We start from the raw sequence: 26,006 nt of genomic DNA, 5'->3' as shown, positions 1-26,006 counted from the left end.
GTCTGTCCCTGAGTAACAATTATGTGTCCCTCAGTAACAATTCTGTGTCCCTCAGTAACAATTCTGTGTCTGTCCCTGAGTAACAATTCTGTGTCTGTCCCTGAGTAACAATTCTGTGTCTTTCCCTGAGTAACAATTCTGTGTCTGTCCCTGAGTAACAATTCTGTGTCCCTCAGTAACAATTCTGTGTCTCTCAGTAACAATTCTGTGTCCCTCAGTAACAATTCTGTGTCCCTCAGTAACAATTCTGTGTCCCTGAGTAACAATTATGTGTCCCTGAGTAACGATTCTGTGTCCCTGAGTAACGATTCTGTGTCCCTGAGTAACGATTCTGTGTCCCTGAGTAACGATTCTGTGTCCCTCAGTAACAATTCTGTGTCCCTCAGTAACAATTCTGTGTCCCTCAGTAACAATTCTGTGTCCCTCAGTAACAATTCTGTGTCTGTCCCTGAGTAACAATTCTGTGTCCCTCAGTAACAATTCTGTGTCCCTCAGTAACAATTCTGTGTCTGTCCCTGAGTAACAGTTCTGTGTCCCTGAGTAACAGTTCTGTGTCCCTGAGTAACTATTCTGTGTCCCTGAGTAACAATTCTGTGTCCCTCAGTAACAATTCTGTGTCCCTCAGTAACAATTCTGTGTCCCTCAGTAACGATTCTGTGTCCCTGAGTAACGATTCTGTGTCCCTCAGTAACAATTCTGTGTCCCTCAGTAACAATTCTGTGTCTGTCCCTGAGTAACAATTCTGTGTCCCTCAGTAACAATTCTGTGTCCCTCAGTAACAATTCTGTGTCCCTCAGTAACAATTCTGTGTCTGTCCCTGAGTAACAATTCTGTGTCCCTGAGTAACAATTCTGTGTCCCTGAGTAACAGTTCTGTGTCCCTGAGTAACAATTCTGTGTCCCTGAGTAACAATTCTGTGTCCCTCAGTAACAATTCTGTGTCCCTCAGTAACAATTCTGTGTCCCTCAGTAACAATTCTGTGTCTGTCCCTGAGTAACAATTCTGTGTCCCTGAGTAACAGTTCTGTGTCCCTGAGTAACAATTCTGTGTCCCTGAGTAACAGTTCTGTGTCCCTGAGTAACAATTCTGTGTCCCTGAGTAACAATTCTGTGTCCCTGAGTAACAATTCTGTTTCCCTCAGTAACAATTCTGTGTCCCTCAGTAACAATTCTGTGTCCCTCAGTAACAATTCTGTCTGTCCCTCAGTAACAATTCTGTCTGTCCCTGAGTAACAATTCTGTGTCCCTGAGTAACAGTTCTGTGTCCCTGAGTAACAATTCTGTGTCACTGAGTAACAATTCTGTGTCCCTGAGTAACAATTCTGTGTCCCTGAGTAACAATTCTGTGTCCCTGAGTAACAATTCTGTGTCCCTCAGTAACAATTCTGTGTCCCTCAGTAACAATTCTGTGTCTGTCCCTGAGTAACAATTCTGTGTCCCTGAGTAACAATTCTGTGTCCCTGAGTAACAATTCTGTGTCCCTCAGTAACAATTCTGTGTCCCTGAGTAACAATTCTGTGTCTGTCCCTGAGTAACAATTCTGTGTCTGTCCCTGAGTAACAATTCTGTGTCTGTCCCTGAGTAACAATTCTGTGTCTGTCCCTGAGTAACAATTCTGTGTCCCTCAGTAACAATTCTGTGTCCCTCAGTAACAATTCTGTGTCCCTCAGTAACAATTCTATGTACCTCAGTAACAATTCTGTGTCCCTCAGTAAAAATTCTGTGTCTGTCCCTCAGTAACAATTCTGTGTCCCTCAGTAAAAATTCTGTGTCTGTCCCTGAGTAACAATTCTGTGTCTGTCCCTGAGTAACAATTCTGTGTCCCTAAGTAACGATTCTGTGTCCCTAAAGTATCTGTGGCCCTAACTCTGTCCTTAATACAGATAGGTCTGTCTCTGTTGAATGACCGGAGGCAAATGGAGAATTGTAAGATGGCCGCAATTTATAGCTCCACCATTACACAGTGCTGGCTGGCTGGCTGCTGATTGGCTAATGCGATCACATGTCATGAATGAATGCATTATGGGTCAGCGCGCCTTGTCTGCGCGCCTTCCCAGAGATCCCCGCTCCGTCGCCGCACATGTCGCCGCCATTTTAGGAAAAATTTTCCTAATATTCGAAACGAATTCCACTTCGCCAAGTTCGATTCGCTCATCTCTACTCTCCAGCATCCCACAACTGAAGATAAGTCAGGCACCAATGCCCACGCTGTGCTCAAGCATTCCTGTCACTTTACCAGGGTTCCTGAGCCAGAGGTGTAAGAGAAGCCTATCTCCACACGTCAGGTTCCACCAACAGGTATGTTAAACCAGCTATTGCTTAAATTATAAATGGTGGGGTTTTAATTTTTTTCCCTAATTACAGCATAATCATTTACTCCTGCCTACTATAAAGGAGTGGTAATAGAGAGAGGAGAGGCAATAGGGCTGCAGAATGGAAAATTTGTGTCCCTTGAAGACCAACCATTCGGAGTCTTGTTGCTAATGCTGTATGCTGGGTTTAAATTATTTCAGTTAACCTGGAGGAGAGGTTCTTTCCTCACCAGGCTTAGGCCTGGGGAGGAGTGGCCATAAGAGCTGCAAATCTCCAAGGTCTGTTTCCTGGAGAGGGCTACGTGTGTCTAAGGGCTTATGTACATAGCAGCTGAAAAACTCACGTTCAGGACCTTTTCTGCGTTTTTTCAGCAGCCCCTGAACTCTCCCTCATGTTTTTCCTATGTGTCCATGTACACTATTATTATTATACAGGATTTATATAGCGCCAACAGTTTGCTCAGCGCTTTACAATATAATGGGAGACAATACAGCAACAATACAGTTCAATACAAGAGGGAAAGGAGGGCCCTGCTCCTTGGAGCTTACAATCTAGGAGGGAGGGGCTAGTGGTACAAAAGGTAGTAACTGTGGGGGGTGGACTTGTTGAAAGTGTAGAAGATTCCATTATTAGCTGAGGGCAGGATAGGCTTCTCTGAAGAGTTAGGTTTTCAGAGATCGCCTAAAAGTGAGCAGAGTAGGCGATAGTCTGATAAATTGGGGTAGAGAGTTCCAGAGGATGGGGGAAGCTCTGGAGAAGTCCTGGAGACAAGCATGGGAGGAGGAGACAAGGGAGCTAGAGAGTAGGAGGTCTTGCGAGGAGTAGAGAGTACGGTTTGGGTGGTATTTGGCAACAAGATCGTTGATGTAATTTGGGGCAGAGTTATAAATGGCTTTATACGTTATTGTTAATGTTTTGAATTTTATCTGTTGGGCAATGGGACGCCAGTGGAGGGATTGGCAGAGAGGGGTGGCAGATACAGAACGGTTAGTAAGGTGGATAAGTCTGGCAGCAGCATTCATGATAGACTGAAGAGAGGATAGCCTACGATGAGGTAGGCCAATGAGGAGGGAGTTACAATAGTCAAAGGGTGATATAACAAGGGAGTGAATAAGTTGCTTAGTGGTTTCCGAGGTTAGGAACGGGCGTATCTTGGAGATGTTGCAGAGGTGAAGTCTACAAGATTTGGACAGCGATTGGATTTGCGACAGATGGGAGTCTAGGATTACACCTAGTACCCTGGCATGAGGGGAGGGACTGATGATTGTGTTATTGATCTTGATGGAGAAGTCAGGGGAGGGGGCAAGGGTTGGGGGGAGTACTAAGAGCTCAATTCTGGAAAGATTGAGTTTGAGGAAGTGGAGTACACTATGTAATTTACAGTCATTTTCAGGCAGTTGAGTTTACAGGCATTTTTTTGAACGCACCAAACTTGTGTTCAGGAGTAGATTTTATCAGCGTTTCAAACGCCAAACACTTGTAAAAGTGTGTAAACGTGGCTAACCGTGTTTATAAGCGTTTGCGATTAGAAGCGTTTTTTGACTGGTCCATATCCATTGCACAATTCACTAAGCGGTATCCTACCGCATCCAAGTATGCAGTAGGATACCGCATAGCATTTTTTTTAAAAACACTATTTGAATCCACTAAAAAGGCTACTAAAATACTGCATAATTTTATCAAGTCATGTGGAATTTTAGCAGTGGAAAGCATGCATCATGTTTCAGCTGTTAGCGGGGTTCCCACTGAAAGCTGAATGTAAAAGAAAATTGTAACGGTATAGAGAGCCCCCCCCCCCGGTCAGCTGGCTGCCTGGCCTCCACTGCCCTATCTTGCTTCCTCTAATAGCCCCTCTGATGTCCTGGGGGGGGGGTCCAGTGTCATCCTGGCCCCCCACTGTGTCCCCTGTCTCCAGCCCAATATGCCGCTTTCATCCCTGTGGTCCAGTGGCCCCCCTTCACCTCTCATCCTGCCACAGTGGGATGAGAGGTGCGGCATTCCCCACCTCTGCCACTATCTTCTCCCTCTCTGGCCATGGCCGGAGAGGAGAAGGTGGCGAGGTGCGAACCTCCCCGCAGAGATGTTCCAGGCTACGGCGTCTTGCTGATGCCACTTCAGCCCTGTCATCCGCAACGCGGGCACGGGAAGTTCCCGCGCTTGGGGATGTCCCTGGACAAAGGCCACGCTCAAGAGAGGCGCGGCCCCTGTCCAGGGGGCGTGCCTTGTTGCCGGGAAACGAGGCACGCAAGCTCCGACCCTCCCCGGTTGCCTAGGCGTCCAGGGAGCGTCTGACATCAGCTTAAGAAGTGGATGCCGGGCGCTCCCGGGGTATTCACCGCTGTGCAGCCACTGAAGGAGCCCCAGCTGCGGTGGGACCTTCGTGGCCAGACTCTGCAGAGACCCTAGCCTGCCTAAGACCCCCCCAGAGCAGGGGAAGACTGCCTGCTAGCCGCCAGAGATCCAGAGACCCCCAGCCACTGCCTGCCGGCTGCCAGAGGTCCATGGACCCCCAGCCTAGGGGAGAGAGTGCGGAACTGCCTGCTAGCTGCCAGGGATCAAGAGACCCCAGCCACTGCCTGATAGCCGCCAGGGATCCAGAGACCCCAGCCACTGCCTGCTAGCCGCCAGGGATCCAGAGACCCCCAGCCACTGCCTGCCGGCTGCCAGAGATCCGAGGAACCCCCAGCTTAGGGGAGAGAATGCGGGACTGCATGCTAGCTGCCAGGGATCCAGAGACCCCCCCAGCCTAGGGGAGAGATTGCGAGTTCGTCTGCCAGCTGCCAGAGATCCAGAGACCCCCAGTGAGAGACCAGGCACCCTGTGGGATCCGTGAGCACATGCTCTCTCCCTGTTTCACTTGAACTGTTTCTGTGCTGACCCCCCACCCCCCCTGTTGGATTACAATTGCTACAGAGACTCTTCCTTGGCTCTCGGAGTTGGACTTTAAGTGTGTTGGCCCCTCCTTGCTGCCCTTTACTGGCGTATTCACCCTCCCTGTGAATTCCCCTATTAAGTGACTGTCATCTGTTTGTCTCAATAAAGCTTTGTGCGTTTGCCATCTACTCTGTGTGTTCTGTCCTGCCTATCCTCCATCACAAAAAAAAATTTAAAAAATGGCATGGGGTCCCCCCTCCCACCCATACCAAGCCCTTCGGGTCTGGAATGGATTTTAAAGGGAAGCCCCACGCCCAAATAAAAAAAATGGCGTGGGGTTCCCCCCCAAAATCCATACCAGAACCTTAGACGAGCATGTCTAATCACGATGTCCGTCGCTGCTCCAAGAAAAAAACAAAAAACGCTCCGCTACCGACACTGGCCAGATGCTGTCAAACCAGTTTCTGAGCAGACGGCCGGGGGCCAGCGATGGTAGCGGAGCCTTTTTTTTGGAGCGGTAGCGGTGGCGGCGGACATCGTGACATTGTGATTGACGTTGGATTTACTTCAGGGGACATTCTTTTATTAAAGGACTTGTCAAAGAAAGACTACTGTCTTTCTTTCACACTACAGCTTTTTTTTTTAATGGTACCCCATACTCATTCATGTGGGGGGGCAGGATCTGGGGGCCTTGTCCCCATCAACATGCAAAGCACCCCCCTATGTTGAGGGCATGTGGCCTGGTATGGTTCGGGGGGGGCACTCACACTCACTCACCCCCCCTCTTTCCTGACCTGCTGCATGCTGGGATAAGGGTCTGGTATAGGTTTTGGGGGGAACCCCACGCCATTATTTTTTAAAATTTTGGTGTAGGGCTTTCCCACAAGATTCATACCAGACCCGAAGGGCTTGGTATGGATGGGAGGGGAGGATCCCATGCCTTTTTTTATTATTTTTTAATTGCCGGCAATTCTTTCTTTTACATTCAGCTGTCAGTGGGAATCCCGCTGACAGCTGAAACATTAATGCATGCTTTTCACTACTAAAATACCGCATGACTTGATATCATAACTCATGCAGTATTTTAGTAGCTTTTAGTGAATTTACTATTTTTCAGTGCATTCTGGGCATTTGGGAAGGTCTCCTGAGGTTATCTTTTAAAAACAGTTCTAAACGCAAACGTCCATAAATGCAGCTAAAAGCGTTATGCAAACCTACGTTTTCCAGCATTCAGTTTCCATCATTCAGAAGAGTTTTCCAAACACTAAAGATCAGGTCTGAGTCAAGGTCTGGAGCTGCCCTGCCTGTATTGGAGGAAGCTATGACCAAGCTGAAGTACCAGGGAATAAAATCTCTGCTGGAGGAGGTGTCCTGGATAGCTGTGAGTAGCTGAATCCTGGAAGAGGACTTGTATCCGACTTGGAGAATGCATAGAGCCCTCTACTCACCAGCCAAGGTACTGCTAAATTAAAGAAATGCCAAACTCAGCTTAAAGACACTTGTTCTGTAAAGCTGGAAGCAAAGACTGGACTGTGTGTATCTGTGTTCTGATGCCCCAGTCTCTGTCCCTTTTTAGATAAATTGCTGCCAAATAAATTTATTATTATTATACAGGATTTATATAGCACCTACAGTTTGTGAAGCGCTTTACAACATGAGGGCAGACAGTACATTTACAAAAACAATTCAATACAGGAGGAATCAGAGGGCCCTGCTCGTTGGATCTTACAATTAAAAAGGGGAGAATCAATTGATGCAAAAGGTAATAACTGTGGGGGATGAGCTGATGGAGAAAAAAAATACAGCTGTTTGGTGGGTGCAGAATAGGTTTTTCTGCAAAGAAGGGTTTTCAGGGATTGCCTAACATTGGACAGATTAAGAATAATCAGACAGATTGAGGTAGGGCATTTCATAGGATGGAAAAGGCTTGAGAGAAGTCCTGGAGGCGAACATGGGAGGAGGTGACAAGGGAGTCAGACAGCAGAAGGTCTTGGGAGGAACAAAGAGGACGATTTAGTTGGCATTTTGAGACTAGGTTAGTGATGTAGCTGGGGGGTGAGTTGTGGACAGCTTTGTGAGTTGTTGTTTGTATTTTAAATTTAATTTGTTGGGTGAGTGGAAACCAGTAGAGGAATTGGCAGAGAGGGGTAGCAGACACTGAATGGCTGGTAAGGTAGATAAGTTTGGCAACAGCATTCATAATGGGCTTTGGAGATTCCTAATATGTGTTTGGGGGTCAGGGGGTGAAGAAACTATTGGGAAAGTGCAATACCATTTTTTTGCTTTGTAATGGCCATATGTTAAAGGACAGGACTGTAAATATTGTCAGGTTATATACACAGCTGAGACATACAAGTATCCACGGAAAACCAAAACTTAAGGTGTGGGTAATGATGGACTTCAATCCACTCAATCCTTTTGTTTTTCATCTGTACAACAAGCAGATGTCAAATGATGTTCTCACTAGCTCTTTAGGAAGAAATACATGTAGCAAATGCCAATATTATTTTCCCATTTTCTGGAGGCTACAAGCAGCAAAGCTTCTTTTAAAGTTTTAATGCAGAAAGGGAATTGTGTGGGCTTTGTCAATAAAGGATATCCATGTAAAAAAAAAAAAAACTTTGTGTTGTATATGAAAGCCTGATTTAAGAAACAAAAATGGTTCTGCTAAAGACAAAACTCTAAGTCAAGGAAGCCTTGAAATAATCTTCAGGATACATAGAACCCCTGAAAAGATTTAATTCATTTGAGGTCATTAGGAAAATGCCCATTACATTGGTGGTCAGTAGGAAGAATGAACAACTTACAGTGGTGGTTAGAATGTCACACTTACAGCCAGAGATCATTGGTGTCATGCTACTAACTACATGCTAGGACCTTGAAATGTGAAAGCACCATCAGATGAAATGCCAAATACCACAGCTCAAGGAACCGCTAGCAAGTTCTAGAGGAACCCTAGTTGAGAATTACTGCTCTACGTCAATGTGTGTAAATTATCTGATTTGCATCTAAAGTACGCATTACAGCAATTTGTTAACTTTTTTTTACAGTATATACAGTATACCAAATGACAATGAAAAAAACCCCAGAAAAGTTATACTAATGTATGGGTCATTAAAGTATAACTAAAGGCAAAACATCTTGGATAGACTGCAGAGGGATTAGAATACCTGTCAGTTTTTATTGCTGTCTGTGCCCCCATCGAGGAGATTTACCCTCTCAATCTGTCCTGTTTACCATCATCATTGAAAGTAAAAGAAGGGAGTACCGCCGTAAGGGGAAAGGACGATAGGGGAGCCACAGATGTTACCCACCTGAGAGCGGTCCCCTAGGAGAAGAGAGAGCCCCTGAAGCCTGCCCGGGAGTCTGCTGAGGGGAGCTGAGCGGTGGGAGAGAGGATCCGTGGCAGAGAGAGAGAGCGGAAGAACCCTGTGATGGAACGGGAGCTGTGAGGGCACCGGGCGGTCACGTGGCCCAGGGCAGAGGAGTACTGGGAGAAGAGAAGCCGGCTAGCATGCAGGAGTGGAGTGAGTCCCAGCTCCTGTCTCCCATGCACCTGCCTCTCATGCATTGGTCACCGGAGCCAGAGGATTAGAGCGATCGCTGACACAAAGGAGAGTCCCCCCTTCCTGAATACACCTGTCACCTTGGAGGGAATATTGAGGCCAGCAACCCCCCCCCCCCCACAAAAGAAAATAGGAAAAAGAAGAAAGAAAAAAAAGGAAGGAAAATCTTGGAAGCCGCCTCACTCAAAGTGGAAGAAGGAGCTAAGAGGGTGTCAGGGCTCTGAGTATGACCAGAGGTGTGTGGACTGACACAGGGAAACGCAGGCTTCAGGTATAGAGTAAACAAGACAATTTATTAAAGACTAAACAACACAAACGCAGTGCAAGGTAAACATAACACAGTGCAAACAACCCAACCTCCAACAGATAACCATATATACAACTCAAACGTAGTCGGGCAGGCCGGGTCGGTAGCAAACGGGCAAACAGGGTACCAGGAGCAAGCGGAAGAGTGGTCAGGAATAGCCGAGGTCAGGACAGGCGGAGTTCGTTCAGAGTCAGGATCAAAGCAGAATCAGGATCAGGCAGGAAGCAGACAGGATGCAGGTACAGGGGCTCATGGGAAACATACACCAAGGCACTGATCACAGGCCTGGTCCTGCTTAAATACACCTCCTGCAATCAGCCTCAGGTGATGGCCTGATTGCAGGAGTGAGATTCTGGCTGCTGAGAGCACCCGCTGGCCAGCCTTGGTACTGCAGCCCACAAGGCAGGTGAGTCCCACCACCACTGGCGAGTCCATTCCTGACAGGGGGTGAGTGAGAGTGGCAGGAGAAACAAAATGTACTGTGTTGATTTATATTAAATCATTGTTTAAATGACTGGTAAAGTAATCTGGTGGGGGGTTTATTGTACCCAGGAGGGTCCAACATAAGGTCTAAGAGAAGAAGTGAATAGAGGATAAAAATTAAGAAAGATAAGACCCGAAAGGGGAGCAGACCCAGACAGAGGATTTTCAGGTGAAAGAAGAAAAGAAAAAGAGAGAGGAAAAGGGATAAGAAGAGAAAAGATTTAAAAGGACTTTTTTTTTTATCTGGAGGAACGGAGAATTTATTTTATTTTTTTTCTTCTTTCGCCCAACTGACTAAGCATTGGAAAAAAAAATAATAACAAAATGAAAAATAAAACGTCAAAAGGGAGGAGGCTCAAAAGTCTCTCAAACAAGCTCAATTAAAAAATATATACCTTTACAGGAAAAAAGTACTCCTGAGAGACAAACAGGAATAAATAGTAGTGGAGCGATGGAACATAGTACTGGAGAAAGTTCTAGACTATCCCTAGGAATGGCAAATATTAGCCAAAATATGGAGGATATGAACATAGAAAGAACAAAGGCGTTAGAGAATACAGAAGAACAAGAGAAGAGATCACAATTGCCCACTAAAATAGAAATGTTCAAAGAATTAGAAAAATCTATAAAACAAGAAATGGTGAAACTGCATAAAGATCTGGGGCAGATATTGTCAAGAGTGGAAGAGACGGAGGGAAAATTAAACATGCCCAAGCTATACATGTCATGGAAAAAAAGTTAATGGATATGAGAAAAGAACTAAGAAATCTGCCATATTATTATTATTATTATTATTATACAGTATTTATAAAGCGCCAATAGTTCGCTCAGCGCTGTACATTACAAAGGCGGACAGAACATGTGACAGAACAATACCAATACAATGCAAAACATGAGGGGATTGAGGGCCCTGCTCTTTCGAGCTTACAATCTAGGAGGGAGGGGATAGTGGTACAGGAGGAGATAGCTGTGGGGGATGGAGTGGTAGGAAGAGTGGAGGAGGTCGGCAAGTTAGCAGGGGGTGGGGTAGGCTTCCCTGAAGAGATGGGTTTTCAGGGTGCGCCTAAAGGAGAGGCGAGTAGGTGATAATCTGATGGGTTGGGGCAGGGAGTTCCAGAGGATGGGTGACACCCTGGAGGCGGGCATGGGAGGAGGAGACCAGGGAACTAGAGAGAAGGAGGTCTTGTGAGGAGCGGAGTGTGTGTGCTGGGCGGTACTTGGATACTTGGGTACTTGGATATAAATTGGAAGATCAGGAAAATAGGGATAGAAAACGCAATTTACGGATACGAGGTCTCCCTGAGATCCGCCAAGGAGAAGATATGCAGGAAATAATAAGGAAACTGTTCGATACAATTTCAGAATTTCAACAGAACCGATTGAACTCAATGGAGTTTATAGAATAGGAAGAGTCCAACAACAGGAAGGGAAAAAGAGAAATCCAAGAGACATAATTGTACAGTTTCATTATTACCGAGATAAAGAGGAAATATGGAAAAAGTTAAAAGGAAGAGCAATAATAAAATATGGGGAAGTAAACATTCAGATCTATGCTGACCTTGCAGCAGAAACATTGTTAAGAAGGAGAACTTTAAAACCACTATTAGAACAAATGAGAAAGCAGAATGTTCAATACAGATGGGGATTTCCTGCTTGTTTGATCGGATGGAAGAATGGACGATCAGCAAGATTGAGGTTTCCTGAAGATTTGAGAGACATTTTTGAGAGACTTGAATTGCAGAGAATAAATATTCCAGATTGGGAGGAAAGTCATGAGGAGACATGTCAGCTGGGATAACATGCATGCTCAGAGCCCCACCTCAGGTTGAATCTAGTATAGAATAAGACCACAAATGATTCATAGTCAAATTAAAAGCCTAAAGGAGGAAAGGGGGGCTGGGGAGGGGAAGGGCAAATTGTAGGCCTAAAGGGGGTTAGGGAGGGCAGGGGGGGGGATAAGGAAGGGGGGAGGAGTGGAGGGACAGGAAGGGGGGGTGGGCGGAGGGTATGGGGAGGGGGTAGGTAGTTTAAGACTCAGCGATATAGTAGGAGGTATATTAGTTTGGAGAAGTTCTAGAGAACGAAGGGGAAGATATGAACAAGAGAGAAGGACAGTGGAGTTGGAGAAGAGGATAGGAGAATAAGGGAAGAATGGAAGAGATTCACTTCATGACTTATAATGTTAATGGATTAAATAGCCCTGGGAAGAGATTTAGGATATTTAAAGAGATTCAGCATAGATTGTCTTCAGTGGTTTTCTTACAGGAGACACATTTGGGGCGAGAAACAAATGTGAAATTAAACTCCAGATATTATCCATTGTGGTTTTATGCAGATTCCCCAATTAGAAGAGCTAAGGGAGTGGCAATATGTTTTGCGAAAAATATAAGGTTTAAGTTGGAAGACAAACAGGTAGATCCTGAAGGGAGATTTCTGTTTCTGAAGGGAAAACTACAAGAAATAGATTGTACATTAGCAAATATTTATTGCCCGAATAAAAAAACGGAGATATTCCTAAAAAATACTCTAAAAAAAATACTGAATTTCAAAAAAGGCAGTTTAATTGTGGCAGGAGATTTCAATCTTTGTATGGATCCTCAGATAGACATGACGTCTCCTGTGCAGAGAGAGGAAAGTAGGTCTTTGAGATCCTTGAAAAAAACAATATATCAATGCCAACTTGTAGATATATGGAGAATTATGCATATGAAGGACAGATACTATACGTTCTACTCACATGCACATTAGATATATTTGAGATTGGATTATATATTGCTGGAACATCGACTTATTGAGTCTTTGGTCAAAGTAAAAATAGAAGTGATGTCAATATCGGACCATGCTCCTGTCACAATGCAATTATTATGGGGAAAAGAGCTGAATGGGGGAAAAATATGGAGATTAAATGAGACACTTCTCCAGGATCAAGAGATGGATCAAAACATTAAAAAAGAAGGGGGGCGTGTCCAAGATGGCGACCGGAGCGGCCGCATAATCCGGAGCTCCGGTGCCGAGCTTTTAGATCCGCTGCCATCCGTGCGGCGGCGGGTCACGGAGTGCCGGCGGAGGACCCGGGTAGTATCCCTGATCCCGGGGAGTCGGAACCCAGGTGATATTTCCGCCCCTCGTGGCAAATGACGTCCGCGGCCTGGTGCGGCCGTGCGGGACGGGGCTCCGGCGCCGCCCATCAGCTCTCCCATCCGCACCTGCTGCCATCCGGTGCTGAGCTTTTGAGTCCGCTGCCATCCGTGCGGCGGCGGATCGCGGAGTGCCGGCGGAGGACCCGGGTGGTGTCCCTGATCCCGGGGAGTCGGAACCCGGGTGATATTTCCGCCCCTCGTGGCGGCTGACGTCCGCGGCCTGGTGCGGCCGCGCGGGCCGGGGCTCCGGCGCCGCCCATCGGCTCTCCCATCCGCACCTGCTGCCATCTGGGCTGTGGTAGATCGCCTGGGGACATCCGCGGCGCCCTCTGCACTGCTGGGACTGGGGGAGAGACGCCACTGAGCCTTGCTGCTTCCCGCGGTGGCGGCGGCCTACATCACCGGTCTGGAGCCTCCATCTGGTCACAGTGAGTGGGGGATGCGGGTGCCCTCTTATTATTAGCTCCCCCCGCAGTGACCTGGGAGTGGGCCTCACGTTGCTGACCCCGGAGCCTGCCATCTCCTGTAACCACAGCCCCTGTTGGGCTCAGAGGCCTACTGGGGCCTTGATATTGCCCCGTGGAGTGTCTCCCTGGAGGGCCCTGTGCTTGGTGTTGGAGGTCCTCTGCTTCCCACTTGTCCCTCTTGTGTCCTAGATTGGGATCTGGTGCCATCATCCTGCTCCGGTGTGCTATATCTGCGTGTTACTGTGATCTATGTCCTCTCTACCCTTCCATGACTTGCTAATTATCCTTACAATATAATGTTCTCGCAGATGAATCTAACCGCATTCATGTAACTACAACCCTAAACCTATTTTGGGCGTTATAGGTCCCCTGGGGTTATAATCTCCATTCATTATCCTATTTTCAGTTGATCACCCCCAGGAGACTCCCTGTATGCCGTCCACAAAGAAAAAAAAGGGACAAGCCCAGAAGTCCCTCACAACATACCTACTTAAGGCACACGAGCTTTGTAATATGTCTCCAGTCAATACAGAGCGAGCATCCCTGTCCGATCCCACACAGGATACCACCGCTCCCTTATCGGCCTTGGTCAGTGAAAATACACAGCAACTTACAAAAGGAGACTTGGAGTCCTGCTTGGAATCTATGTACGCCAAACTAGCCGCCAAATTTCAATCAGAATTGCATAAAAGCACTAATGTTCTCTCTCAGGAAATAGCCACATTGGGCTCCAGGACAGACCGCTTAGAAACCAAACACGATGAACTTAGCCTGGCCTATGGTGAACTTTCCAGAGAGCATGATCATCTACAAACGGCCTTTTTTCAACTACAGGCGCAGGTGGAGGACCTTGATAATCGCAATCGCAGGAATAATCTGCGAATCAGGGGAATCCCGGAGTCTATGTCTGACCTCTCCTTAATCGTGACCAAATTATTTCAATCACTCCTCCCGGATCGTGACCCTGGGTCTTTTGCCTGTGACCGCATCCATAGAGCCCTGCGCCCTAAACCTCCTACTGACAAGCCACCTAGGGATATTGTCCTGTGCATGAGGGAATTTTTGACCAAAGAGGAAATACTCAGAGCTGCTCGCAATACCCCTACGATCTCCTTTGAAGGCTCGGTCTTACAAATCTTTCCGGATGTTTCCCCGGCCACGTTGGAGAAGCGTAGAAAAATGAAAGAAGTCACAACGGTCCTGTTCTCAGCTCGTATTCGCTACAAATGGGGCTTTCCCTTTAAGTTGATTGTTCCACATAATGGGAGCACATATATAGCTACATCTCCTTCTGAAGGTAGAGCAATCTTGGCCAAACTGGGCCTAGCGGATGCCCCATCACCTCAACGTCCACCCTCCACCCCTCGTGTCTCTCCCATTTGGCATACCCCATCTCCACGGAGAGATAGAAGGAGAGTCAGACGGGATCCGGGTTGATAGGTCCATTCTCACTTGCCTATTACCTATTGTTTGACAGTCCTTGGTCTTGCCTATTGTCTTTTATGACTTTACCGAGAATTGAGACACAGGGATTTTGTTTCTTACATCTTACGCTGTCAGGATGTGTATTTCTATGGTTACTGCTATGTTAATTTTATAATCCTGAGTAATATGTGTGTGCCTTGCATTGATAGCTGGACGAGTTAAGGTATAACAAGGGTCTTTGGTCCCTCTTAATTGCGCCCATTGGTTTATGGTTCCACAACTCTTTGACACGTTACCCCACCCTGCCTCCTGACATGGCCGGAAGTGTCGCCGCCCGATTGAGGGGTGGCAGTTCCGTTTTCCATGTTTTAGAGAGACAGGGTTTGGGCCCATTTGGCCCCTTAATATTTGAACTTTTTGTTTTATCAGGTATGACAAATTTTCAGCCTGATCCATGTTCTTTAGTTACCTTATTTGTAGGAGCTCTTCAAATCTCCTCTCTATTGTTTTTTGTCTTCTCTTTTTTTAACACTTTAGTGCATGAGGATTGTGTTGTGTCGGTCTATGGACATCATGGCCCCCATCTTGGGGCCGGGGGGTCCCCTGGGCTGGTTCTGCCACCTGTATGTCTGTCTGCTATAGACCTGCGGATCTCTATGTCTAGCCAATTAATTTTAGAGGATATCTTTGTAATGTATACTTTTATGATGATAGTAATAAGCTCTGTTTACTATGGTAATTCAATGTATTTCGCATAATGTCCAGGGTTTCAATTCGCCAAACAAGCGCAAAACGGCCTTTCTTCAATATAAACGACTGGGAGCCAAGATTATCTTATTACAGGAAACACATTTTGCAGCTGCAAAACACCCGACATATTTTCATAGATCTTATAGGCAGGGGTATTATACCCTGCATTCCTCCAAGAGTAGGGGCGTAGCCATCTTTCTACATAATTCATTCCCCTTTGAGGTTCAACATGTGTATCGTGATCCGGACAGTAGGTTTATCATTCTTAAAGGCACCCTTTCAGGTCGAGAACTTACTATTGCTAATGTATATGCACCGAATTCAGCTCAAGCTACCTTTTTTTCAAAATTTTTTGGTACTCTGGATAGGTTTTTGTCCCCTCATCTCTTGGTGGGTGGGGATTTTAATCTGGTGGCAAATCCTCTTTTGGACCGTAGTTCCCCCTCGCATTCTTCCCAAGCTTTCCCAAAATCCCTTACTAAGAAATTAGATACCCTCCAGTTGGTGGATGCCTGGAGAGCGCACAACACCGGAGCCAGGGATTACACATTTTATTCCCACCCACATGACTCTTATGCTAGATTAGACTATATATATTGTACCCCAATTTTACTAGCTAATTCTAAGGTAGCTTGCATTCATTTGAGCCCCTGGTCGGATCACAGTATTGTGGCCTTATCTATCACATTTGTGGGATTGGCACCTACTCCTTTCTCTTGGAGACTTAATGATTCTATGCTAACCGATATCGACTCTCGCCAGGAAGTGGTTACATCTATTCAGGAATATTTTCAATCTAATTTAACCCCTGATATTTCCCCAGCCACACTCTGGGTAGCCCACAAGGCGGTCCTACGAGGCCGACTTATCTCCATGGCCTCATCCAGAAATAGAAAACGTTGGCAGCAAATACTACTTCTAACCCGAGAATTAGAAGCACACTATAGAAGCCATGTCGCTAATCCATCTCTGCTTAATAAACAGCTACTGTCCCAAAAGCGCTTGGAACTGAATGCCCTGCTTTCCCAAAAAACTGAAAAGGCCCTTCGCTGGTCGAAGGCCTCATTCCTATTACATAGTAACTCGGCATCTACCATGTTCGCAAGGAAGTTGAACCACTCTCTGCGCCCCCCACACGTGTATAAATTACGCACAAATTCGGGTGCTATCTCATCTCTACCTCAGGAAGTCTTGGGTATTTTCGAACATTTTTATTCAAAACTACTAGCTCCTCCGCAGTCGGATTCTGTCCCTCTGTCGGACTCTTGGCTGGACTCTATACCCCTCCCTGCCCTTACACCCTCTCAGATTGTCACTCTTAATGCCCCCTGTACTTTAGAGGAAATAACATGTGCAATAGGCGCGCTCAAGCGCTCTACTGCGCCGGGTCCTGACGGATTTACCGCTAGCTATTATAAACATTTTGCCTCTACATTGGCTCCATACTTGATAAATTTATTTAATGATGTTTTGCAGGGGGGTAAGTTCCCTGAGGAGATGTTATTGGCTAACATGTCTCTAATACCCAAGCCACAGAAGGACCACTGTTTGCCACAAAACTATAGACCAATCTCAGTCATGAATAATGATCTAAAGATATTTAGCCGTATTTTGGCGGACCGGTTGGCCCCTATCATCTCCTCTTTGGTCTCTCCAGACCAGTCGGGTTTTATTCCCGACAGATTTATTACTGATAACATTCGTCTCACTCTAAATGTTATTCAAGACGCCAATTTACATTCCAAAGAGGTTCTGTTGATGAGTTTGGATATAAACAAGGCCTTTGATAGTGTTCTTTGGCCCTACTTGTTCTCCTTGCTACAGAAAATGGGCTTTAGTGAGGGGTTTTTGGCAGGCATACATGCCCTGTATGACTCTCCTAAAACGAGAATTAGGCTTCCTGGCTGTAACTCTGACTTCTTTACATTGGGTAGAGGTACCCGCCAGGGCTGTCCTCTTTCACCCCTTTTATTTGCGCTGGTGTTGGAACCTTTGGCATTGGCGATTAAATCACATTCGGATATTTCTGGCTATTCATTATTAGTTTCACAGTTTAAATTGAGCATGTATGCTGATGATGTTATGCTTTTTATTACTAACCCGTTGACTTCTTTACCTAACTTGTGTGCTGTATTGAACGATTTTGCCAAAGTGTCAGGTCTCACCGTTAATTTTACCAAATCTGTGGTCATGCCTGTTAATGTTCCTGACTCCCTAAGTGCATCTCTCCGTAGTTCTTTCCCATTTCGCTGGGTCAAGGACAGGATATCCTATCTGGGGATTAACCTCACTCCCAGATACTCGGATATATTTGCGGCTAATTATCCACCATGTGTATCACGTCTCTCTACTCTACTGAAGATCTGGCACGGTTATCATATCTCCTTTCTGGGTAGAGTCACGGCGGTTAAAATGAATATTTTGCCCAAATTGCTTTATCTCTTTAGAGCACTTCCAGTTCCGGTCTCAAAAACCTTTTTGGATCATTTTCAGCGGACTATTAATAATTTTATTTGGGGAAATAAGCATCCACGTTTTGCCTCATCCATTTTGTATCGCTCACAACGGTCAGGAGGTCTCGGTCTTCCTAACTTTTGGCTATATTATCTCTCGGCTCGCTTTGCGCAATTGTCACAATGGGCTACTATTAACTCTCAAATCCCGTGGATCAAGTTTGAGTCTCAGTCGATACGCCCTTTTTATTTACCGGGAATTTTATGGTCTAACATCTCCCCCCGATCGACTGTTTTTCATAACTCCATAGTGACTCACTCACTGACGCTTTGGTCCAAACACAAATCTAAATTGGGTTTAGTCTCTTCTATTCCCCCAGGTGTGTCATTTTTTGGGGATCCTACTTTTGTTGCAGCCTTTTCTTCCCCTCATATGTTTCGTTGGTGGTATGATCGATCTTTTATCAGATTGTCTGATTTCCAAAGAGGAGGATCTTATATTACCTTTGATATGCTGCGCGTGTTGTTTGATGTTCCTCTTCGCGAGTACCTTCGTTATAGACAGATTAGGCACTTTTTTAAAGCGCACTTTGGCCTTACCCCATCCTCTCCGATTTCCTTTTTTGAACGTGTCAGCCGTGACTCTCCCAGAGGTAGGGGTCTTATCTCAAATCTTTATCACCAATTTTTGATCTGTCTTTTTCATGCTCCCCCTTTGTACAGACGAAAATGGGAGGAGGATTGTGGCGTCACTTTTTCGGATGAGGATTGGGATTCCATGGTGGATAATATATGCAAGAGCTCTAGATCTCTTTCGGTTCGTGAGGCGGCCCTTAAAGTTCTAACCAGATGGTATTATACCCCGTCAAGACTACATGTACTGTTTCCACAAACGTCCCCTCTATGTTTTCGGGGCTGTGACTGCACGGGTACTTTGGTTCATATATTTTGGGATTGCCCGACCATATCTTTGATCTGGCGTAGGATTTCTGAGGTCGCTACCTTATTGTCGGGCGCCCCGATACGATTGTCCATGCAGACCTGTTTGTTGGGGGCCCATATCCCAGGGGTCTCTGATGCCAATCTGAGATTGATACACACATTATGTATTGCCACTTTATGGTCTATTGCCCTACATTGGAGGTCCAATGTTGTACCCTTAGACTCCGTTTTACACAGAATTGACACTGTAATGCTTATGGAACGCATTCATTATACCCTACTGGATAAGCTGCACTTATACGATAAAAAATGGGAGTCATGGAGAGATTGCAGACACTTATTACATGCTTAATAACATCCCCCGTAAAAGTTGGCTGGCATGTACTATTGACAGGTGTATCACCTAACTTATTTTGTTGTTTACGTACTTCATGCACTTGTAACTTCCTCTTTTTTTTCTTATCTTCTTTGTTATGTTAATATACCTTTATGTATTGTACTTTTCAAAAGTGCCTTGTTTTTGCTGACAATATCACTTTTAAAGTGTGCTGTTGTTCTACTGTCTACTCTTGTACAATAAAATCGTTTGTAAACAAAAAAAAAATTAAAAAAGAAATAGAGCAATTTTTTTAAGAAAATGATACAGGGCAAGTGTCTGTAGCAACAGTGTGGGAAGCTCATAAGGCCTATATTAGAGGAATCCTGATAGCGATTGGAGCAAAGAAGAAGAGGAAAAGAAGAGAAAAAATGAATATGCTTCTTGGGGAACTCTGTGAGCTAGAGCAGACACACAAATATAGAGTAACAAAAGAGATTATGCAGAGGATAATAAATAAAAGAGAAGAATTAAATAATTTTCTGTAAGAAGATAAGAGAAGAGTATTTAATAAAATGATAAGCGAGAGATATAGATGGGGAGATAGGCCAGGAAAGTATTTAATGAGGGCTCAGAGAAAAAAAAAATCCAGGAACTATATAGAGAAAATAAGAGATCCCAAAAGAGAATTAGTGTATTCAACTAAAGATATCGATAAAGTGTTTAAAGAATACTATAATAATCTATATAATATTATTCCCCACAGTTCTATAAATAAAGATGGGGTAGGAAAAATAGAAAAAAACAGACATATTTAAAAAAGGTGGGATTACCGAAAATAAGTGAAGAACAATTAAAATCGCTTGAATTAACAAAAACGCATGAAGAAATACAATTAGCACTAAAAAGTACTACAGCTGGGAAAAGTCCAGGACCAGATGGATATACTGTGAGGTATTATAAAAAAATATAAAAAACTATTAGTACCTAAACTGAGGATATATATAAATGCATTGGGTGGAGAGATTGAAATGAGGAGGGAATCCCTACAAGCTCATGTAGTTCTCATACAAAAAGAAGGTAAGGATGATATTCATTGCTCAAGTTATAAATCGATTTCCTTATTAAACACAGATACTAAATTATATGCAAAAGTTCTGGCAAACAGGTTGAAAGACCTTATGCCGAAATGGATACACATAGACCAAGTAGGCTTGGTCCCAGGGAGAGAGGGTAGAGACAATGGATTGAGATCTTTGTTTCTCATACAAAAAAGTAGGAAAGAGAAAATCCCTGAGGTGGTACTCTCGATTGACGCTGAAAAGGCATTCCATAGAGTAGATTGGAGATATATGATGGATACATTGGAAGTATTGGGGATGAGACTTAGAATGAGAGAATGGATAAGGAAATTATATAGTCAACCCCCTGCAGCAATCATGGTTAATGGGGAATTATCAGAGTATTTTGCGATGCAAAATGGAACAAGACAGGGATGCCCTCTGTCTCCACTTCTATATGTTTTATCGTTAGAATCTCTATTGGTTACAAAAAGGAATAATATAGATATAAAAGGAATCTGGATAGGAGACACACAGCATAAGGTGGCAGCTTATGCAGATGATATGCTGTTCTATGTGGGAAACCCAAGGATAACATTGCCAAATTTAATGAGGTCACTGAAAGAGTATGGAGAGATATCAAATTTAAAAATTAATCCGACTAAAACAGAGATTTTAAAAATAAATTTTCCAAATAGAGAGAAAAATAGGTTACAGGAGGAATCTCCCTTTGTTTGGAGAGAAAAAGAATTAAAATATCTAGGAATAAAATTAACTGCATCCTCCAAGAATTTATATAAATTAAATTATATCCCATTGTTAAATGAGATCAAGGAGGAACTAAGGAAATTAGGAGGGGGAACTCCGTCATGGATAGGTCGTATAAATTTGCTAAAAATGGTGATTGTTCCAAAAATTCTATATAACTTTCAAATGATACCAATTAAACTACCAGAAGTATATTTTAGAACAATTAAAAAAAGTTAAGATTTATTTGGAGGAATAAAAAACAGAGAATAAGCTATGCAATTTTATGTAGAAATAAAGAGAAAGGTGGACTGGGAGTACCAGACTTGAAAAGATATAACTCTGTAATAATGGCGAGAATTTTTGACTGGACACATAATGCAAAAGGGAAAAGCTGGGGTAAAATAGAAAATACACTAAGTAATACCAATTTAAGTAGAATTGTATGGTTACCTCCACAATACCGAGGATTAGTAGATAGCACAAGCTTGTTCACATTTAATGTCTTAAGAGTTTTTCCCCCGGGTAAAGAAGGTATCACAGGGAAATGGATAAAGTAGGAAGGTGCACAATTAAGGAATATAATGGTGGGGGAGGAAATGGGTTCACTTAAGGAATTGAAAAAAAAAGGGGGGAAGTTTTCACGAGAATGGATGAGTGGCGTTATTTTCAATTGAAACACTTTATAGGGAAGCTTCCAAAGCCTTTAAGAACAAGAGAGGATTGGAACTCTTTTGACCATTTATTAGATACATGGGGAAATGGGAAACATGGGAGTTCCAAAATATATAAGATTCTCACTGAAATAAACACAGATATAAGGCCTTCATTTATAGAACAATGGGAAAGGGATTTAGGAGTAACAATAGATGTGGAAAAACAGAGCAAAATGTATATACTAATTCATGGAAATGTAAATTTGCAGGAGGTAGAAACGAATTATAAATGTTTGACAAGATGGTATATCACACCAAGTGTGGCACATAGATTAAGTGGAGATAATTCACCTTTATGTTGGCGGGATGTGGAGGTAGAGGCACAATGTATCGCATATGGTGGAAGTGTCCTAAAATCCAAGAGTATTGGGGGGAAATAGTAAGCTTGTTTCAGAAAATTACAGAGTTTGATATCCTAAAAGACCCAGAGATCTGCCTTTTTCATAGTACCAAGTTTTCAGTCAAAAAATATAAAAAAAATCTGGTTTATTGTATTTTTTGAATGCAGCAAAGGGATTGATACCCAAATTTTGGAAGAGACAAGAGGCGCCAAAAATAAAGGATTGTGTTGACAGGGTGGATCAAATATGTAGATTGGAGGAACTGTACCATATGAATGAAGATAAGATGTAGAGTTACCATATAAGATGGAACAAATGGGAGGAATTCAAAAAGTTCTAAGTTAATTTTAGAGCTTATGGGGTACTAACATAGAATAATATGGCTTTACTTTTCTCTTCTTTTATTGGGATCAGGATCTCCAGAAATTAATAGGAAAATGCAGAGCAGAGGGGGCTGGAAGGACGGGTGGTACACAGGTAGGGGGGGAAAGATAAACTGATTAATGTTTTGATACTGTGTTAATGTTTTTAAAGGGCTTGTTTGTACAACTTGTTAATCTGAAAAATTAATAAACATATAAATTAAAAAAAAAAAACCTAATTGGGACAAAGACTTGCCAAATGACACACTCGCCGATAAATTGAGTAGCTATAACAAGGAAGAAAGATTTAAAAAAAAAAATGAAAGTAAAAGAAAATCCCAAATTTTGGGTTGTCCAGAAAAAAGTAATAGAGGAGAAATCTTCCAATGAGGACACTAGTTCTGGTAACCTGCGGTCACCAAAAAATTCCCTGAAATGAAAAAATGAACAAAATTGTTTTGCCTATAGTTCTACTTTAAGCTAACAATCGCCACGGATTTCCTAGCAGCAGTTATATACAAAACTGTGCAACAAGAACAAATATAATTTCTATTAAGCACATACATGTTTTGCTCTTGTAATTCATCCTTTCTGTTCTTCATAATAACAGCAGCTTGACGAAGTTCACCTGGAAAAAAATTAGCATAACAAAATATGAATATAACTTGCACAATTTTAGGATAGTTCATAGTACAGGGGCATATAAACTTGTCTTTCAACAATTTAAAATAAAACATAAAAAATTACAGGAAAAAAAAATCTTCTGTTCCTTTTTTATGTGTATAGGCTCCACGGAAAATTCTATCAAATACTTACCATAATTTTCCTTTCCTGACACCAATCTATGGCAGCATACATGTAATATAGCTCTGCCCCTATATCCACCTACAGGTTCTGTGTAAATCTATTAAAGTCTGACAGAAAGCAACCTCCCCCATTCTCAGTACAAGAAATAAAATCAAACAAGGGAGGGTTTATATGCTGCCATGGATTGCCATCAGGAAAGGAAAATTATGGTATTTTATACCACTTTCCTGATGCCAATATGGCAGCATACATGTGATAAATAATGATTTAAACAATGAGGGCTAAACTGTTTAACCAAACTTCATTACAATGGACATGGTAGCACTACCATTCTGTTGAAGTCCATTGATGTACAAGCCCCTGGATCTTCCCTGGTGCCTGAGGCAGGTGCACTGGGGCAACTAGCCTACTGCTTTGCAAAAGTCTCCATAGACACTTTGCATGGGCTACCTCGAATGCAGAGATGGACCTGGCTTAATGAGCCTCTACCACTTCTGGAGGTTCTTGCCTGGCCGGACTGTATGTTTTCAGGACGACCTTGATACTTCAAGATGAAAAGGTTTGCTGCTGCTTCCTCCTCTGAATTTGCCTGATGGAAACACAGGAAAGCATCTTAGACACCTGGTACATCCAGCTTGTGTAGGTCAGGTACTGTCTATGCCGGAAAGGATGGAATCACCGCTTTGTAAGATGAAAACTGAAGCCACCGAGGGACAAAGGCACTCAATGGGCCCAAATTGTTTGGAAAAAAATAAGATGTAGGACGCTGTAGCCTGAAGTACTTGCAGATCCAAAACTCTGCCCCCTGAAGTTATTTCCTCAAGTTATCAAGGGACACTGCTTTTTGAGTGATGTCCCACTGAGGACTGCTTTCTGTTGGTGCAAACAGAGTCCTGGCAAGGATATCCAGTACCAAAATAAAATCCCACTGGGGAATTTTTTCTCCTCAGGAAAAATTCTCAGGGCCAACCTCCTGAAACTCTTCCCTGACAGCTCACATGCTCATATTCCCTGATGAAAGCTGAAATGGCTGAAATTTGAGCACTTACAGAACTAGGCTGAGCCCAAAATTAAGATCTGTGCGAGGAAATTATAGTAACTGGGTGACCCCCGCCCCCCTGCCGGTTGCCAGGGTCAAAATCCTTCTCAGCTGCAAAGACTGTAAACCTGTTCCAGGCTTGAGAGTAAATAGCATTTGTTGACATCCAACTCAACTTGTTCAGGATGCATTTGCTCAATATTGCTCCAAACAAAACAAACTTGAGACAACTACCCAGCAAACACAACCTATCAGATTTACTACACAATACCATGCACAATATAGACACATGGAAAAAGTTTTCAAGCAACATTGGTCCATTCTGCTTGAGGACCCTTTCCTAAAAACTGAAAACACAACAAACCACTGTTGGTTATGTGTTAGAGAAGACACTGGTAGCAATGAGGCAGAACAATGTTTTACTTGTGTGGCTTAAGTTGCAAACATACAGAGCACATTTCAGCAGACATCTTGGTTTTTGAAGAGAGAGGAAGAGAAGAAGAGAGTGAACCAACATATTTTACACAACTAGTAACCTTAGTGTACAGTGCCATCTACTGGTCAAGTGATATTAACACACAATACTATATAGTACATGCTGTTGCATTCCCAACACCCCTTCTCAACGGCATGTGCATAATTATATGACATTTAGTCTCTTTTGTAGAAAACAATGACGTTCCCTTGGCAAAGGTTTGGTGAGTGCGTCTGCAGTCATCTCCTCTGATGGGCAGTACTGGATGTCGATAACCCCTTGTTCTTGCATGTCTCTGAGCAGATGATATCTTACATCAATGTTCTTGGGTTAATCTTCTCAGAGTGTGTAAGCTTTATGCATCCCTGATTGTCTTCAAAGATGGGTGTGGGTTGTGACATATTCAGTCCCATGTCTAGTAGAAGTTGACGAATCCAAATGGCTTCTTGACATGCATGTGCTGCTGCTATGTATTCCGCTTCAGTTGAAGAGAGTGCAACAGTCACTTGTTTCCAACTAGACCAGCTTATGGTTCCTTGTCCATACTGGAAGATGTAACCACTTGTAGATTTGCAGTCAGTGGTGTCTCCAACCCAATCAGCGTTCACATATCCAATCAGTTTTGGGTTTGATGATGCTGGAAGTCGCAGCTTCATCCGATTTGTTCCCTTTAGGTACTGCATTACCCTCTTTACTGCATTCCAGTCGTGCTGACACGGTGTTGCGACTTTCCTGCAAAGTATTCTCACTGCTAGGGCGATGTCTGGTCTTGTCACTGTGGCGATGTATAGCAATTTTCCAATTGCCCTGCGGTAATAATCATTGTTAGGTAACAAGTTTTCTGTTCCATTGTTTTTTGGATAATCTGGTTCCATTGCTGTTTTTGCTTCCTTTGCATCTTGCATGTGAAATTGTTCTAACATTTCTGTAATTTTCTGACTTTGGTTAAGAAGATAGCTTCCATCCTCTTCCCGCTCTATTTGAATTCCTAGGTAGTGAGTAATGTTCCCCAACTCTTTAATTTCAAAATTTTGTTTCAGTTTGTGAACTATTTGGTCATAGTCCCCTTCTTGTTCAAAACATGTCAAGATGTCATCGACGTATATTAGGATGTATGTCCATTTGTTCTCTTCACTATGCAAATTTTCCTTTCTTCTGCTGTATTCATCAATTAATTTCCCCTTAACATATTCTAGCGTCAGTTCAGTTTCCGGTCTAGTTTCTAGAGCATTTATAAGGGCATTGTATGATTCTGGAAGACTGCATAGCATGAGCGCCACAACATGATTGTCTTTCATTTCTTCACCTATTGCACCCAGCTGGTCCACATTTTCTAGCATAGCATTTACATGTTCACCCATTTCCTGCCCTTTTTCCAGCCTCATCTTATACAGTTTGCACAGCAGATATAGTTTACTGTTTA

General features: G+C 43.6%; 1 protein-coding gene across 2 annotated transcripts in view; it reads right to left on the bottom strand.

Annotated features, from left to right (window-relative positions):
* SNX29 (sorting nexin 29) overlaps positions 1-26,006 on the bottom strand; it is a 1,801,773-nt gene that overhangs the window by 1,068,482 nt on the left and 707,285 nt on the right. For both annotated transcript variants that reach the window (XM_089669411.1, XM_089669412.1), the window contains exon 12: positions 22,827-22,890. In XM_089669411.1, the coding sequence (XP_089525537.1) occupies positions 22,827-22,890 (64 nt within the window). The remainder of the gene's footprint in view (positions 1-22,826; positions 22,891-26,006) is intronic.

Source organism: Staurois parvus, unplaced genomic scaffold (genome assembly GCF_062004578.1).
Source record: "Staurois parvus isolate SC_StPar_1 unplaced genomic scaffold, SC_StPar_1.0 ptg000075l, whole genome shotgun sequence".
NCBI lineage: Eukaryota > Metazoa > Chordata > Amphibia > Anura > Ranidae > Staurois > Staurois parvus.
Note: the sequence above shows the minus strand (reverse complement) of the source record. Positions and strands in the feature narration are given on the sequence as shown.